Genomic DNA, 12,366 nt, shown 5'->3' on the forward strand with positions numbered 1-12,366 from the left:
AGCAGCATTGTACTTTTTAAAAACCTCAACTAGTAGAACATCTTGGTTGTTTTGTACCGTGATTTTGTTGTTCTGTTCCCTTACTTGTTCGTACAATATTTTGTTAAATATGAATTGCTTCACTTTTTTACGACTTTCATAGGGAAACAACTACATTATTGCATCAACAGGACATGTCACAAAAGACAGAAGACACAGTATTACGTTGAATTGTTTTGTTCATGAAACAGTAGCTATAGGTCTAACAGAAATTATATTGTTTCATTCTACTTCGATTTCAATGTCCGGTGTATTTTGATTTTCATATTTTTTTAATTAGTCTTACGAAAAACGTATTTTATTTGTGATGGTAGAGCGTAATAGGTCTACGTAGCTGTTTTCCTCGACCGTAGCCTGGGTATGTACTGCTGCTTAAAGGCAGCACTGATCCTAGTCTTAATCTATTGGAGCACTGAGCGCCAATAGCATGCAGCATTGTACAAAGAGATCTACGCCCTTCCCCAGCCATAGCACAGTAACCCATACAATGCACAGAGATGGGAGAGACGGAGCTACGCTCATCGATACAGTGAAAGGAATATTTTTGCAACATTTTGTACTTGAAAGATAACGGAATATTCATGATCTAATTGCTTATGATTGCGATGTATTGCAATCCAAGAACCTCGTTTACATCAAAAATACATCTTCTTTGGAAATGGGGATTTTAGGGATGAAGATTCTGCATAAACGGGCGTTCTGGCTATTCTTTCTGCTATGGAATACAATACAGGCTCAGATCCGCTACACTATTCCAGAGGAATTGAAAGAAGGAGCTGTTGTTGGGAATATAGCAGAGGATCTTGGTTTGAAAGCGTCTGAGATTTTTGTGCGTAAACTAAGGATCGCCTCCGAGGCTGGTAAGCAATATTTCAGTGTGGATTTGAGGAGAGGCGAGTTGGTTGTCAACGAGAGGATCGACAGAGAGAATTTGTGCGGACAAAGCGCCAGTTGTCTATTACCACTGCAGGTTGTTATTGAGGAGCCGCTCCAGCTTTACCGCGTTGAGGTGGAAGTCCAGGATATTAATGATAATGGGCCAATCTTTTTGTCTACTGAACGTGTTCTTAATGTTGCAGAATCCACAACATCCGGAGCTCGGTTTCTACTTACCAGTGCGAAGGACCCTGACGTGGGATCCAATTCCCTCAGTTCATACAAATTAAATAAAAATGACTTTTTTTCATTAAATGTTAAGACCAATAAAGATGGAACGAAAATACCAGAGTTACTTTTACAAAAAGCACTAGACAGAGAGAAACAGGCCGTTCATCATCTTGTGCTGACAGCAATAGATGGTGGCAATCCGGCCCGATCAGGTACTACGGATGTCACTGTTCAAGTTTTAGATATCAATGACAATGCTCCAATCTTTGAGAAATCGCTTTATGAATGTTCTTTACTAGAGAATTCACCCAAAAGTACAGTGGTCATAATCGTCAAAGCCGGTGATACTGACGAGGGTGCTAACGGAGCGATGCAATACACGTTCGCTGAGCAAACGCCAGACTTCATACATGAAATGTTTTCCATTGACTCTGAGTCTGGACAGATCACTGTGACTGGCAATTTGGATTATGAAGAGAGTCACACTTATGAATTTAATGTACGCGCTACAGACAAAGGAATTCCCGCTATGGAAGGCCACTGCTCTATTCGGGTAGAGATTTTAGACGTGAATGATAATGCACCTGAAATTGTCCTTACCTCGTCACCTAACCCAGTGAAAGAAGATGCTTCTTTAGGAACAGTTGTTGCTTTGATAGGTGCAAAAGATCTTGATTCGGTGGAAAATGGGAAGGTCAGTTTGAGTTTAATAGGCGAACATCCATTTAAATTGAAACCGTCGTATGCAGATAATTATGCTATACTAACAGACTCTGAACTCGACCGGGAGCTATTTTCTGAATATAAACTGACAATTGTCGCCTTTGATTCGGGTTCTCCTCCCCTCACTTCAAAAAAAGAGGTAATTGTAAGAGTTTTGGACGTTAATGACAACCCTCCAGTTTTTTCCCAGCCCTCTTACACTGTTTACGTCAGAGAGAACAATGCTGCTGGATCAATAATGTGTTCAGTGTCCGCTTCAGATCCAGATATAGGAGAGAATGCGAAGATATCTTATTCTATATTAGACTCTAAAGTACAAGACGTGTCTGTCTCCTCCTATATTTACATAAACTCAGATAACGGCAGCATCTACAGCATGCACTCGTTTGACTATGAGAAACTGAAGGTGTTTCAGATACAGGTCCAGGCAAAGGACCGCGGCTCTCCGTCTCTGAGCAGCAACGTCACGGTTCATGTTTTTATCCTGGACCAGAACGACAATGCTCCCGCTGTTATTTACCCATCCACTGTCATGGGCTCGGTCTCCCATCAGAAGATGCCCCGGTCCGCTAAAGCAGGCCACCTCGCCACTAAGATATCGGCAGTGGACGCAGACTCGGGTCATAACGCCTGGATTTCCTATAGGCTGGTGGAGGCCACAGACTCGTCTCTGTTCAGTGTAAATCTTTACACAGGGGAGGTGAGGACTAAACGCGCTGTTTCAGAGCAGGATGACTCCTCTCAGAGGCTGCTTATAGAGATACAGGACAATGGGGAACCGGCCCAGTCTGCCACAGTCACAGTCAACATACTGTTAGAGGACGGGCTCCACGAGCCCATCTCGGACTTCCGCCAGAAAACACCCGAGCCCAGCAAGAGAAACAGTAAAATCACCTTTTATTTGATCATCTCTCTGGCCTCAGTGTCCGTTTTGTCTTTGTTGACTTTTCTCATCTTAGTGGTGAAGTGCGTTAGAAACAGTAGGAGCAGCTCGAGTTGCTGTATCAGACGGGCTGACTCTGACGGATACAAGAATCCAAACAGAAACCTGCAGCTCCAGCTCAACACTGACGGCCCTATTAAGTATGTGGAGGTCCTGGGAGGGGACATGTTGTCTCAGAGCCAGTCCTTCAGGTCGTGTCTCTCTCCAGTGTCCGAGTTCAGTGATTTCACCCTCGTCAAGCCCAGCAGCACCACTGACTTTAAGGACATGATAAACGTGCTTGATGCATCATTACCTGACAGTGCATGGACTTTCGAGAGCCAACAGGTGAGCGTATTGTTTGAATTGGTAATTGAAATGGAAGTTATTAAACTTGCTATTGTTCCCATTATATTTATATGTCGTACAATGCATAATACGGCTTGGTTTCGTAAATACTTTTCCTGTAATATGCAATGAAAATACAATTTATAGCATTAGGAGCTTCTTTTTTTTCACTTAATTTGCTTTCCTTTACACTTTTCACGTGAGGTTTCAAGCATTAATTGAACTTTCCATGTCCTGAGTCGTTTTGTGCTGTGCTGTCTAACGTCAGTGGTCAACCTGGTCTCACAGCATTTTGTATTATTCTGTATGTAAATCCGAGACACTCCATTTAGTATGATATGTTACCTTTCCTATGGTACGTACTAATTTGTGAATGTCCATCGCCCATTTCGTATGGAATGTTACTAATTTGAAATAATTATGAGATTTAGTTTAGAAGTTAGGTTAAAGGGTTAGGGGACGGGTTAGCTAATATGTTAAGTAGTTGCAAAGTTGCTAAAAAGTAGTAATTAGTTTAAAAGTGGGCAATTGGTTGTAAAACGTAATTAGTTAAAATGCTAAAGTTGTCCGTGATGAGATTTGAACTCGCAAACCTTTGGGTTGCTAGACGTTCACGTTATATGCCCAACCATCCACTCGACCAACCACCCTACTTTTGTTTTTGCCTTAAGTAACATCTGTCTTATGTAACCATACCAAATGTAACATACAATATATATACAGAAGTATGTGGACACACCTTCAAGTTAGTGGATTTGGCTATTTCAGCCACACCCATTGATGACAGGTGTATAAAATAGAGCACACCGCCATGCAATCTCCATAGACAAACATTGGCAGTATAAAGTCCTTAGTGAAGAGCTCAGTGACTTTCAACATAGCACAGTCATAGGATGCCACCTTTCCAACAACTCAGTTTGTAAAATTTCTGCCTTGCTAGAGCTGCCCTGGTCAACTGTAAGTCCTGTTATTGTGAAGTGGAAAACGTCTCGGAGCAACAACAGCTCAGCCGTGACGTGGTAGGCCACACAAGCTCACAGAATGGGTCCGCCGAGTGCTGAAGCGCGTAGCGCGTAAAAATCATCTGTTCTCGGTTGCAACACTCACTACTGAGTTCCAAACTGCCTTCGCAAGCAACATTAGGACAAGAATTGTTTGTCGGGAGCTTCATGAAATTGGTTTCCATAGCCGAGCAGCTGTACACAAGCATAAGATCACCATGAACAATGCCAAGCATCTGCTGGTTCTCTGGAGTGATGAATCACACTTCAACATCTTGCTGTCCGACAGGATCTGGATTTGGCTGATGCCAGGAGAATGCTACCTGCCCCAATACATAGTGCCAACTGTAAAGTTGGCTGGATGTGGACTAATGGTCTGGGGCTGTTTTTCATGGTTCGGGCAAGGCCCCTTAGTTCCAGTAAAGGGAAATCTTAATGCTGCAGCATACAATGACATTCTAGACGATTCTGGGGTTCCAACTTTGTGGCAAAAGTTCTGGGAAGGCCTTTTCCTGTTTCAGCATGACAATAACCCTGTGCACAAAGCGAGGTCCATACAGAAATGGTTTGTCGAGATCGGTGTGGAAGAACTTGACTGGCCTGCACAGAGCCCTGACAACCCCATCGAACACCTTTGGGATGAATTGGAACACTGACTGCGAGCCAGGCTTTATCGCCCAACATCAGTGCCCGACCTCACTAATGCTCTTGTGGCTGAATAGAAGCAAGTCCCCGCAGCAAAGTTCCAACATCTAGTGGAAAGCCTTCCCAGAAGAGTGGAGGCTGTTATAACAGCAAAGGGGGGACCAACTCCATATTAATGCCCATAAAATGAGATGTTCGACGAGCAGGTGCCCACATACTTTTGGTCATTTACTTTATCATACCAATTTGAGCGTCACAAATATATGTTTACTATTTTACGTCTATTCTGAGAACCAGCTTCAGTGGTTCCTTTTGGCGCTGTCCACTACCTTCAGTATCCAAAACTTACCACAGCCACAACATCAAGATGGCTCTATTTAAAAAATTCATGAAAACAAACATGAGCTTTTTGGTCTTAATTTAAGGTTTTGGTTACGCATAAGGTTCGCAGTGTGGTTAAGGTTAGGGTTAGGTTTAAAATCACATTTTAAGAAGGTAAATTGTAGAAATGGGCAGGGTTTATGACTTTGTGGCTATGGTAACTAGTGACGACCACTACCGTGGTGCTGAAAGTGAAAACAAATGTATGTGTTCTTCCAGCACATTGATTCTGACTCAACGGCATACCTTATTTATGTTGTTATAGGATTTTGTGCTATTTAAAACAGTGTTTTTCAGCAATATCATATAGGCCTACATGCAAATTATCTGTAGCCAAGAATTTCTCATGTGTTCTTCTGAAAGTATTGCTACTCCAAAATATACTAAAATAACTCATACATTGCCTAAAAAAGATCATAGCCAAATACTAATGCAGTGCGATTTATGGATCAAAATGAAAGGTTCCACGTGTGCATCTTGTAACAGTCAATTCGTGAAACCCTAAACTGTCCTACATCTACAGTGTTACACTCTTCCAGTTTTATCCCAGTTTGACCACATATCCAGTTTAATCAAATATCCCATTGATAAATGCATGTTTTAGGACATAAACAAAGATTCAGTTCAAATGATTATCCTATGATTTGTATGCCCCACTAAAATACAAAGTAATCAAGCCAGTTCATCTCTATCTCTATGCCTGCCTATTACATGAACTCTCAGCCTAAATCTTTGGCTCCACTGTTACTTTAACTCAGAGCTGCTCCTAATAGTAATCTATTGGAGCTCTGTAAACCAATCATGTGCCGAACTGTACAAAGAGATCTAGTCCCTCCCCCAGCCACAGCACCATATCCCCTACAATGAACAGAGCTGGGAGAGACATAGCTGGGCTCACATCGATGTACAAGTATTGGATTTAGCCGTTCATTTAAGAAATTGCTGGGTATTTGGTAATTGCATTGCATTCTCTTGCGATGTGTGACGGATCAAGTGCTTTATCTATTGCACGCTATTGGTGGAGATGTGGACGCTAGTCAAGATTAAGATTTTTCCATGGCTGGCACTATGGATGTTCTTTCTCTTGTGGAATACAATAGAGGCGCAGACTCGATACACCATTCCCGAGGAACTGGACGCGGGCTCTGTTGTTGGAAATATAGCTAAGGACTTGGGCTTTGACATCGCTAAGATCTCTGATCGCAAACTGAGGATAGCCCCCGGGGCTGGTAAGGCATATTTCGCTGTGGATTTGGGAAAGGGCGAGCTCATTGTAAATGAACGGATAGACAGAGAGAGTCTGTGCGGACAAAGCGCGAGTTGTTTGTTACCTCTGCAGGTTATCATTGAGGATCCACTTCAGTTTTATCGAGTTGAGGTTGAAATACTGGATATAAATGACAACTCTCCACGTTTCAAGTCAGATGAAAACACAGTAAATGTGGCGGAATCAACTCTACCAGGGGCAAGAATTCCGTTGGAAACGGCACAGGACCCGGATGTTGGAGCAAATATGCTGCGCTCTTACACCTTGAATACAAACGACTTCTTCAAGTTGAATGTTAAGAATAGCAGAGACGGAACAAAGATTCCTGAACTTGTTCTTGAAAATGCCGTTGACAGAGAGAAACAGTCGGTCCACCATCTCATTCTTACAGCATTTGATGGAGGTTCTCCTGCTAGATTGGGAATAGCGAAATTTACAGTTATCGTTTTAGATAACAATGACAACGCACCAAGTTTTGAGCAAGACTTGTATGAGATCCATCTTAGTGAAAATACCAATCCTGGAACGTTAGTATTGACTGTTAAAGCTGACGATTTAGATGAGGGCTCTAACAGTGCTATAGTTTATTCATTCGGGTCACAAACACCAGATGACGTGCAAAAACGTTTTGCTATCGACCAAGAGACAGGAGAAATAACATTGTCACACGAGTTAGATTACGAAATTGGTCCCTCTTACAAATTTGATGTATGTGCGAGAGACAAAGGCACGCCATCTATGGAGGGGCACAGCGATGTTCAGGTGACGGTTATAGATGTTAATGATAACTCACCTGAGATAACCATCACCTCCTCACCCAAACCCGTTAGAGAGGATGCCCCAGTAGGGACCATGGTAGCTCTAATTAGTGCAAAGGATTTGGACTCGGGAGAAAATGGTCAAGTTTCCCTTCGTATGTCTTCAGATTACCCTTTCAAATTAAACCCCTCATTTGCAGATCATTACGCACTAGTAACACATGCAACTTTAGACCGGGAGAAATATCCTGAATACCGTATTGAGCTTGAAGCATCGGACTCAGGGTCCCCAGCTTTGACCTCGAATAAAATCATAACGGTTAATATTTTAGATGTTAATGACAACCCTCCAGTTTTCTCCCAACCTTCTTACACTGTTTACGTCAGAGAGAACAATGCTGCTGGATCAATAATGTGTTCAGTGTCCGCTTCAGATCCAGATATAGGAGAGAATGCGAAGATATCCTATTCTATATTAGACTCTAAAGTACAAGACGTGTCTGTCTCCTCCTATATTTATATAAACTCGGATAACGGCAGCATCTACAGTATGCACTCGTTTGACTATGAGAAACTGAAGGTGTTTCAGATACAGGTCCAGGCAAAGGACCACGGCTCTCCGTCTCTGAGCAGCAACGTCACGGTTCATGTTTTTATCCTGGACCAGAACGACAATGCACCCGCTGTTATTTACCCTTCCACTGTCATGGGCTCTGTCTCCCATCAGAAGATGCCCCGGTCCGCTAAAGCAGGCCACCTCACCACTAAGATATCGGCAGTGGACGCAGACTCGGGTCATAACGCCTGGATTTCCTATAGGCTGGTGGAGGCCACAGACTCGTCTCTGTTCAGTGTGAATCTTTACACAGGGGAGGTGAGGACAAAACGCGCTGTTTCAGAGCAGGATGACTCCTCTCAGAGGCTGCTTATAGGGATACAGGACAATGGGGAACCGGTCCAGTCTGCCACAGTCACAGTCAACATACTGTTAGAGGACGGGCTCCACGAGCCCATCTCGGACTTCCGCCAGAAAACAGCAGAGCCCAGCAAGAGAAACAGTAAAATCACCTTTTATTTGATCATCTCTCTGGCCTCTGTGTCCGTTTTGTCTTTGTTGACTTTTCTCATCTTAGTGGTGAAATGCGTTAGAAACAGCAGGAGCAGCTCGAGTTGCTGTATCAGACGGGCTGACTCTGACGGATACAAGAATCCAAACAGAAACCTGCAGCTCCAGCTCAACACTGACGGCCCTATTAAGTATGTGGAGGTCCTGGGAGGGGACATGTTGTCTCAGAGCCAGTCCTTCAGGTCGTGTCTCTCTCCAGTGTCCGAGTTCAGTGATTTCACCCTCGTTAAGCCCAGCAGCACCACTGACTTTAAGGACATGATAAACGTGCTTGATGCATCATTACCTGACAGTGCGTGGACGTTCGAGAGCCAGCAGGTGAGCACATTGTTTGAAATGGTAATTGAAGATAAACGTGCTATTGTTTCCATAGATATATTCGCCTTACAATGCATAATATGGCTGTTTACAATATATTTCATTTCCGCGCTGTCCATTGCAGTGGTGCTGAAAGTGAAAAGGAACGACCGATATTTATTGGCATATTTTTACTGTCTAGATTGTTACTTGGATTCGTAAATACTTTTCTTGTACTCTGCAATGAAAAGAAAATTAATAGCATCAGGAGTTTCGTTTTGTATTTTCTTCTTTCAGTTATTTTACTTCCATTGATACTTTTCACGTGAGGTTTCTAGCATTCATTTGAACTTTACATTTTTTGAATCGTTTTTTTGCTTCGTTGTCTAACCTCATTGGTTCAGTTTGCCATTGTCCTCTACCCTGGGTTTTCACTAGTTACCACATCTACAAAGTCAAAATGACTATACGCGATTGTAAAAATTCATGAAAACAAACATTATCTGTTTGGTCTTAATTTAAGTTTAAAGTCATGCATAAGGTTAGCAGTGTGGTTCGATTTAAAAGCACATGTTAAGTAGAGAAATTGGCGCGGTTTTTAACTTTTGTGGCTGTGGTAACTAGTGACGGCCACTACCGTGGTGCTGAAAGTGAAGACAAACCTATGTATTCTTCCTGCACATTAATTCTGACTCAAAGGCATACCTTATTTATGTTGTATATGAACTGGAAGACATTTGCTATAGCATTGGTTTGCTATTTTAGAACAGTGTTTTTCAGCAATATGCTGTAGGCCTACATGCAATTTATGTGTAGACTAAATTTCGCTATAATTTCTCATGTGTTCTTTTCAATGTATTATTCATCCATAGTTGAAATACACTAAGATAACTCATACATTGCCTAAACAATGTAGCTTAGCCAAATACTAATGGAGTGGGATATATTCATTAAAATGAAAGGTTCCACATGTGCATCTTGTAACAGTGAATTCATGAAACCCTAAACTGTCCTACATCTACAATGTTACACTCTTCCAGTCTGCTGTAAACAAGCTCTCACAGTCTCACGTCAGAATTAGATGTTCATCCATGTTTCTCAAACGTTACATTTCGAAGTGTTTAAGGTTACGTTTAGGAATTAACACCCGCATTTTTAAGTTTAGGCATTGACTCTGAATGGTTAAGGTTTGGGATAGGCTTAAAACAATTACCTAAAAAAACTTTATATTGCTGGATTTGAACATGCAACCTTTTGCACCTGGCCTGCGCGAGGCAGAGGCAGATGCTTACTCCTATCCACCATTCCCGTCCACAACAGAAACCTACTTGAAAGTAACAGCACTCACCGTTGCCTCTAGTGGCTGGTTTCCACTTCATCTCCCGACGTCCTCAGACATGGATGAACGTCTAATACTTACTTGTATCACATGTGACCTGGCTGGATTCATCACAGTTTGATCACATAGCCAGTTTTATCACATATCCCATTGATAATTACATGTTTTATAACATAAAAAGCACTGTGGCATTCAGTTCAAATAATTGGCCTATGATTTGTATGGCGCACTAAAATTCAAAGTTCATCTTTATCTCTATGCCGGCCTATTACATTAATTCTCAGCCAATGTTCCCTCTAATATTTTTGGGCGCTGAGCAAATTTCAGGTCAGCTGAGCGCAAACTATAACGTTGTAAAAATTCTGTGCAACTTCCAGCATGCGTTTACTGTGAAAACTGAGGCTGTACCCACATTAAGTTACAGTTTTAACATTGGCCAAGTAGGCTACTGTGGCTATTTGATCATAATGTAGGCCTACCAGTGTGGCTGACAATCAAAAACAATGGAGAAAACGCATCCCATAACATTTTAACATAGAAATAGCGGTTCTATCATTCAGCCTACAGTAGCAGCCAATCTGTGTTCAATGTAAGCCTACATTCCAGTAGACTTTTGAAAAAAACATGTAGGGCTTGACATTAACCTGTTTATCCACTTGTTCTTCAGACAAGGAGGTGACTGAAAATGCTGTTGTGTTGTTTGATGCAAGAAATCACTTTACAAAATAAAACTAATTGTTATTCCCCTACCGTTATTACAGAGAATCTGAAAAAGTATGCTACCCTCTGCCTATTGGCTATTCAAGCCTGTCTCAAACACAGCACTTCCCCTTTAAGACAAAAAAAACTCTTGACCTGACTTGCTTTTCAAAGATGTCTCGAAATGCACAGGTTTTGTAACCTTGTAGGAAGCAATCACTCCCCTATTGCTGACTACAAATTATCTATAACTGGGTTAATAACTCACTATCAAAGGATTTGAACAAAATGTGCACATGTGGCTACATGCAGCTCTTGCTTTGATCTCAAAACAAGCGCATCTACTCACGACCACTCATGCTGTAAACACAGTCCAGTTAAAAATAAATGGCACAGATCCATATATGGCAATGGTCTGTTTGCATATAGACCTACTGCAGCTCTGATTGATTATGCCGCACCGGCCTGTGTAGAGTACGGGCTGAGTCCTGTATTTGTATTTACTATGGATATACCCATTAGTTCCTACCAAGGCAGCAGCTACTTTTCCTGGGGTCCAGCAAAATTAAGGCAGTTTATACAATTGTAAAAACATTACAATACATTCACAGATTTCACAACACACTGTGTGCCCTCAAGCTCCTGCTCCACCACTACCACATATCTACAGTACAAAATCCATGTGTACATGTGTGTATAGTGCGTATGTTATCGTGTGTGAGTGTGTGTGTGCATGTATCTGTGCCTATGTTTGTGTTGCTTCATAGTCCCCACTGTTCCATAAGGTGTATTTTTATCTGTTTTTTAAATCAAATTTTACTGCTTGCATCAGTTACTCGATGTGGAACAGAGTTCCATGTAGTCATGGCTCTATGTAGTACTGTGCACCTCCCAGTCTGTTCTGGACTTGGGGAATGTGAAGAGACCTCTGGTGGCATGTCTTGTGGGGTATGCATGGGTGCATTCGGTGCATTCGACATGTCAACACCTCTCATGATTACAGCTTGTGATGAAGTCAATCTCTCCTCCACTTTGAGCCAGGAGAGATTGACATGCATATTATTGATATTAGCTCTCTGTGTACATCCAAGGGCCAGCCGTGCTGCCCTGTTCTGAGCCAAGTTCAATTTTCCTAAGTCCCTTTTTGTGGCACCTGACCGCACGACTGAACAGTAGCCCAGGTGCGACAAAACTAGGGCCTGTAGGACCTGTGTTCTGCCTACAACAATCTCTGTCATAGTTCGTTTTCTTTCAGGATGTTGCATTGAAAGTGGCTAATATTGCTTTGACTCAATCACAATTGTCACAGTAAATGGAAACGTTGATAGTGTTAACTAACAGGGAAAACAATTGAAAGTTCAATCTTATGCTTCTCTCCATGGGATGATATTACCTCTGCGCTCTGCGTGGCTGTCCCGGGGGAGCTGCGCAGCAGTCTCTGGGCTACGGCCCCTGCTCGCAGTTTAGAGGGAACATTGCCTCAGCCTATATCTTTGGCTCCACTGTTACTTTAACTCAGAGCTGCTCCTAATAGTAATCTATTGGAGCTCTGTAAACCAATCATGTGCCGAACTGTACAAAGAGATCTAGTCCCTCCCCCAGCCTCAACACCATATCCCGTACAATGAACAGAGCTGGGAGAGACATAGCTGGGCTCACATCGATGTACAAGTATTGGATTTAGCCGTTCATTTAAGAAATTGCTGGGTATTTG

At 42.3% G+C, this 12,366-nt stretch overlaps 3 protein-coding genes across 19 annotated transcripts in view; all 3 read left to right on the forward strand.

The window, feature by feature from the left end:
• The window catches only part of LOC120057213 (protocadherin beta-16-like), a 140,089-nt gene that overhangs the window by 109,442 nt on the left and 18,281 nt on the right, over positions 1 to 12,366 (forward strand). The window lies entirely within an intron of this gene.
• LOC120056714 (protocadherin gamma-C5-like) lies at positions 698 to 5,936 on the forward strand. The gene is made up of 2 exons (XM_039004918.1): positions 698 to 3,139; positions 5,925 to 5,936. The coding sequence occupies exons 1-2, from the start codon at positions 698 to 700 to the stop codon at positions 5,934 to 5,936; spliced, it is 2,454 nt and encodes an 817-aa protein (XP_038860846.1).
• Positions 6,191 to 8,768, forward strand: LOC120056715 (protocadherin gamma-C5-like). The gene is made up of 2 exons (XM_039004919.1): positions 6,191 to 8,635; positions 8,760 to 8,768. The coding sequence occupies exons 1-2, from the start codon at positions 6,191 to 6,193 to the stop codon at positions 8,766 to 8,768; spliced, it is 2,454 nt and encodes an 817-aa protein (XP_038860847.1).

Source organism: Salvelinus namaycush, chromosome 12 (assembly GCF_016432855.1).
Source record: "Salvelinus namaycush isolate Seneca chromosome 12, SaNama_1.0, whole genome shotgun sequence".
Lineage (NCBI taxonomy): Eukaryota > Metazoa > Chordata > Actinopteri > Salmoniformes > Salmonidae > Salvelinus > Salvelinus namaycush.

What these genes read in the sequence shown, in the direction of transcription:
- LOC120056714 (XM_039004918.1), top strand. Translation starts at nt 698, where the DNA reads ATGGGGATTTTAGGGATGAAGATTCTGCATAAACGGGCGTTCTGGCTA.
- LOC120056715 (XM_039004919.1), top strand. Translation starts at nt 6,191, where the DNA reads ATGTGGACGCTAGTCAAGATTAAGATTTTTCCATGGCTGGCACTATGG.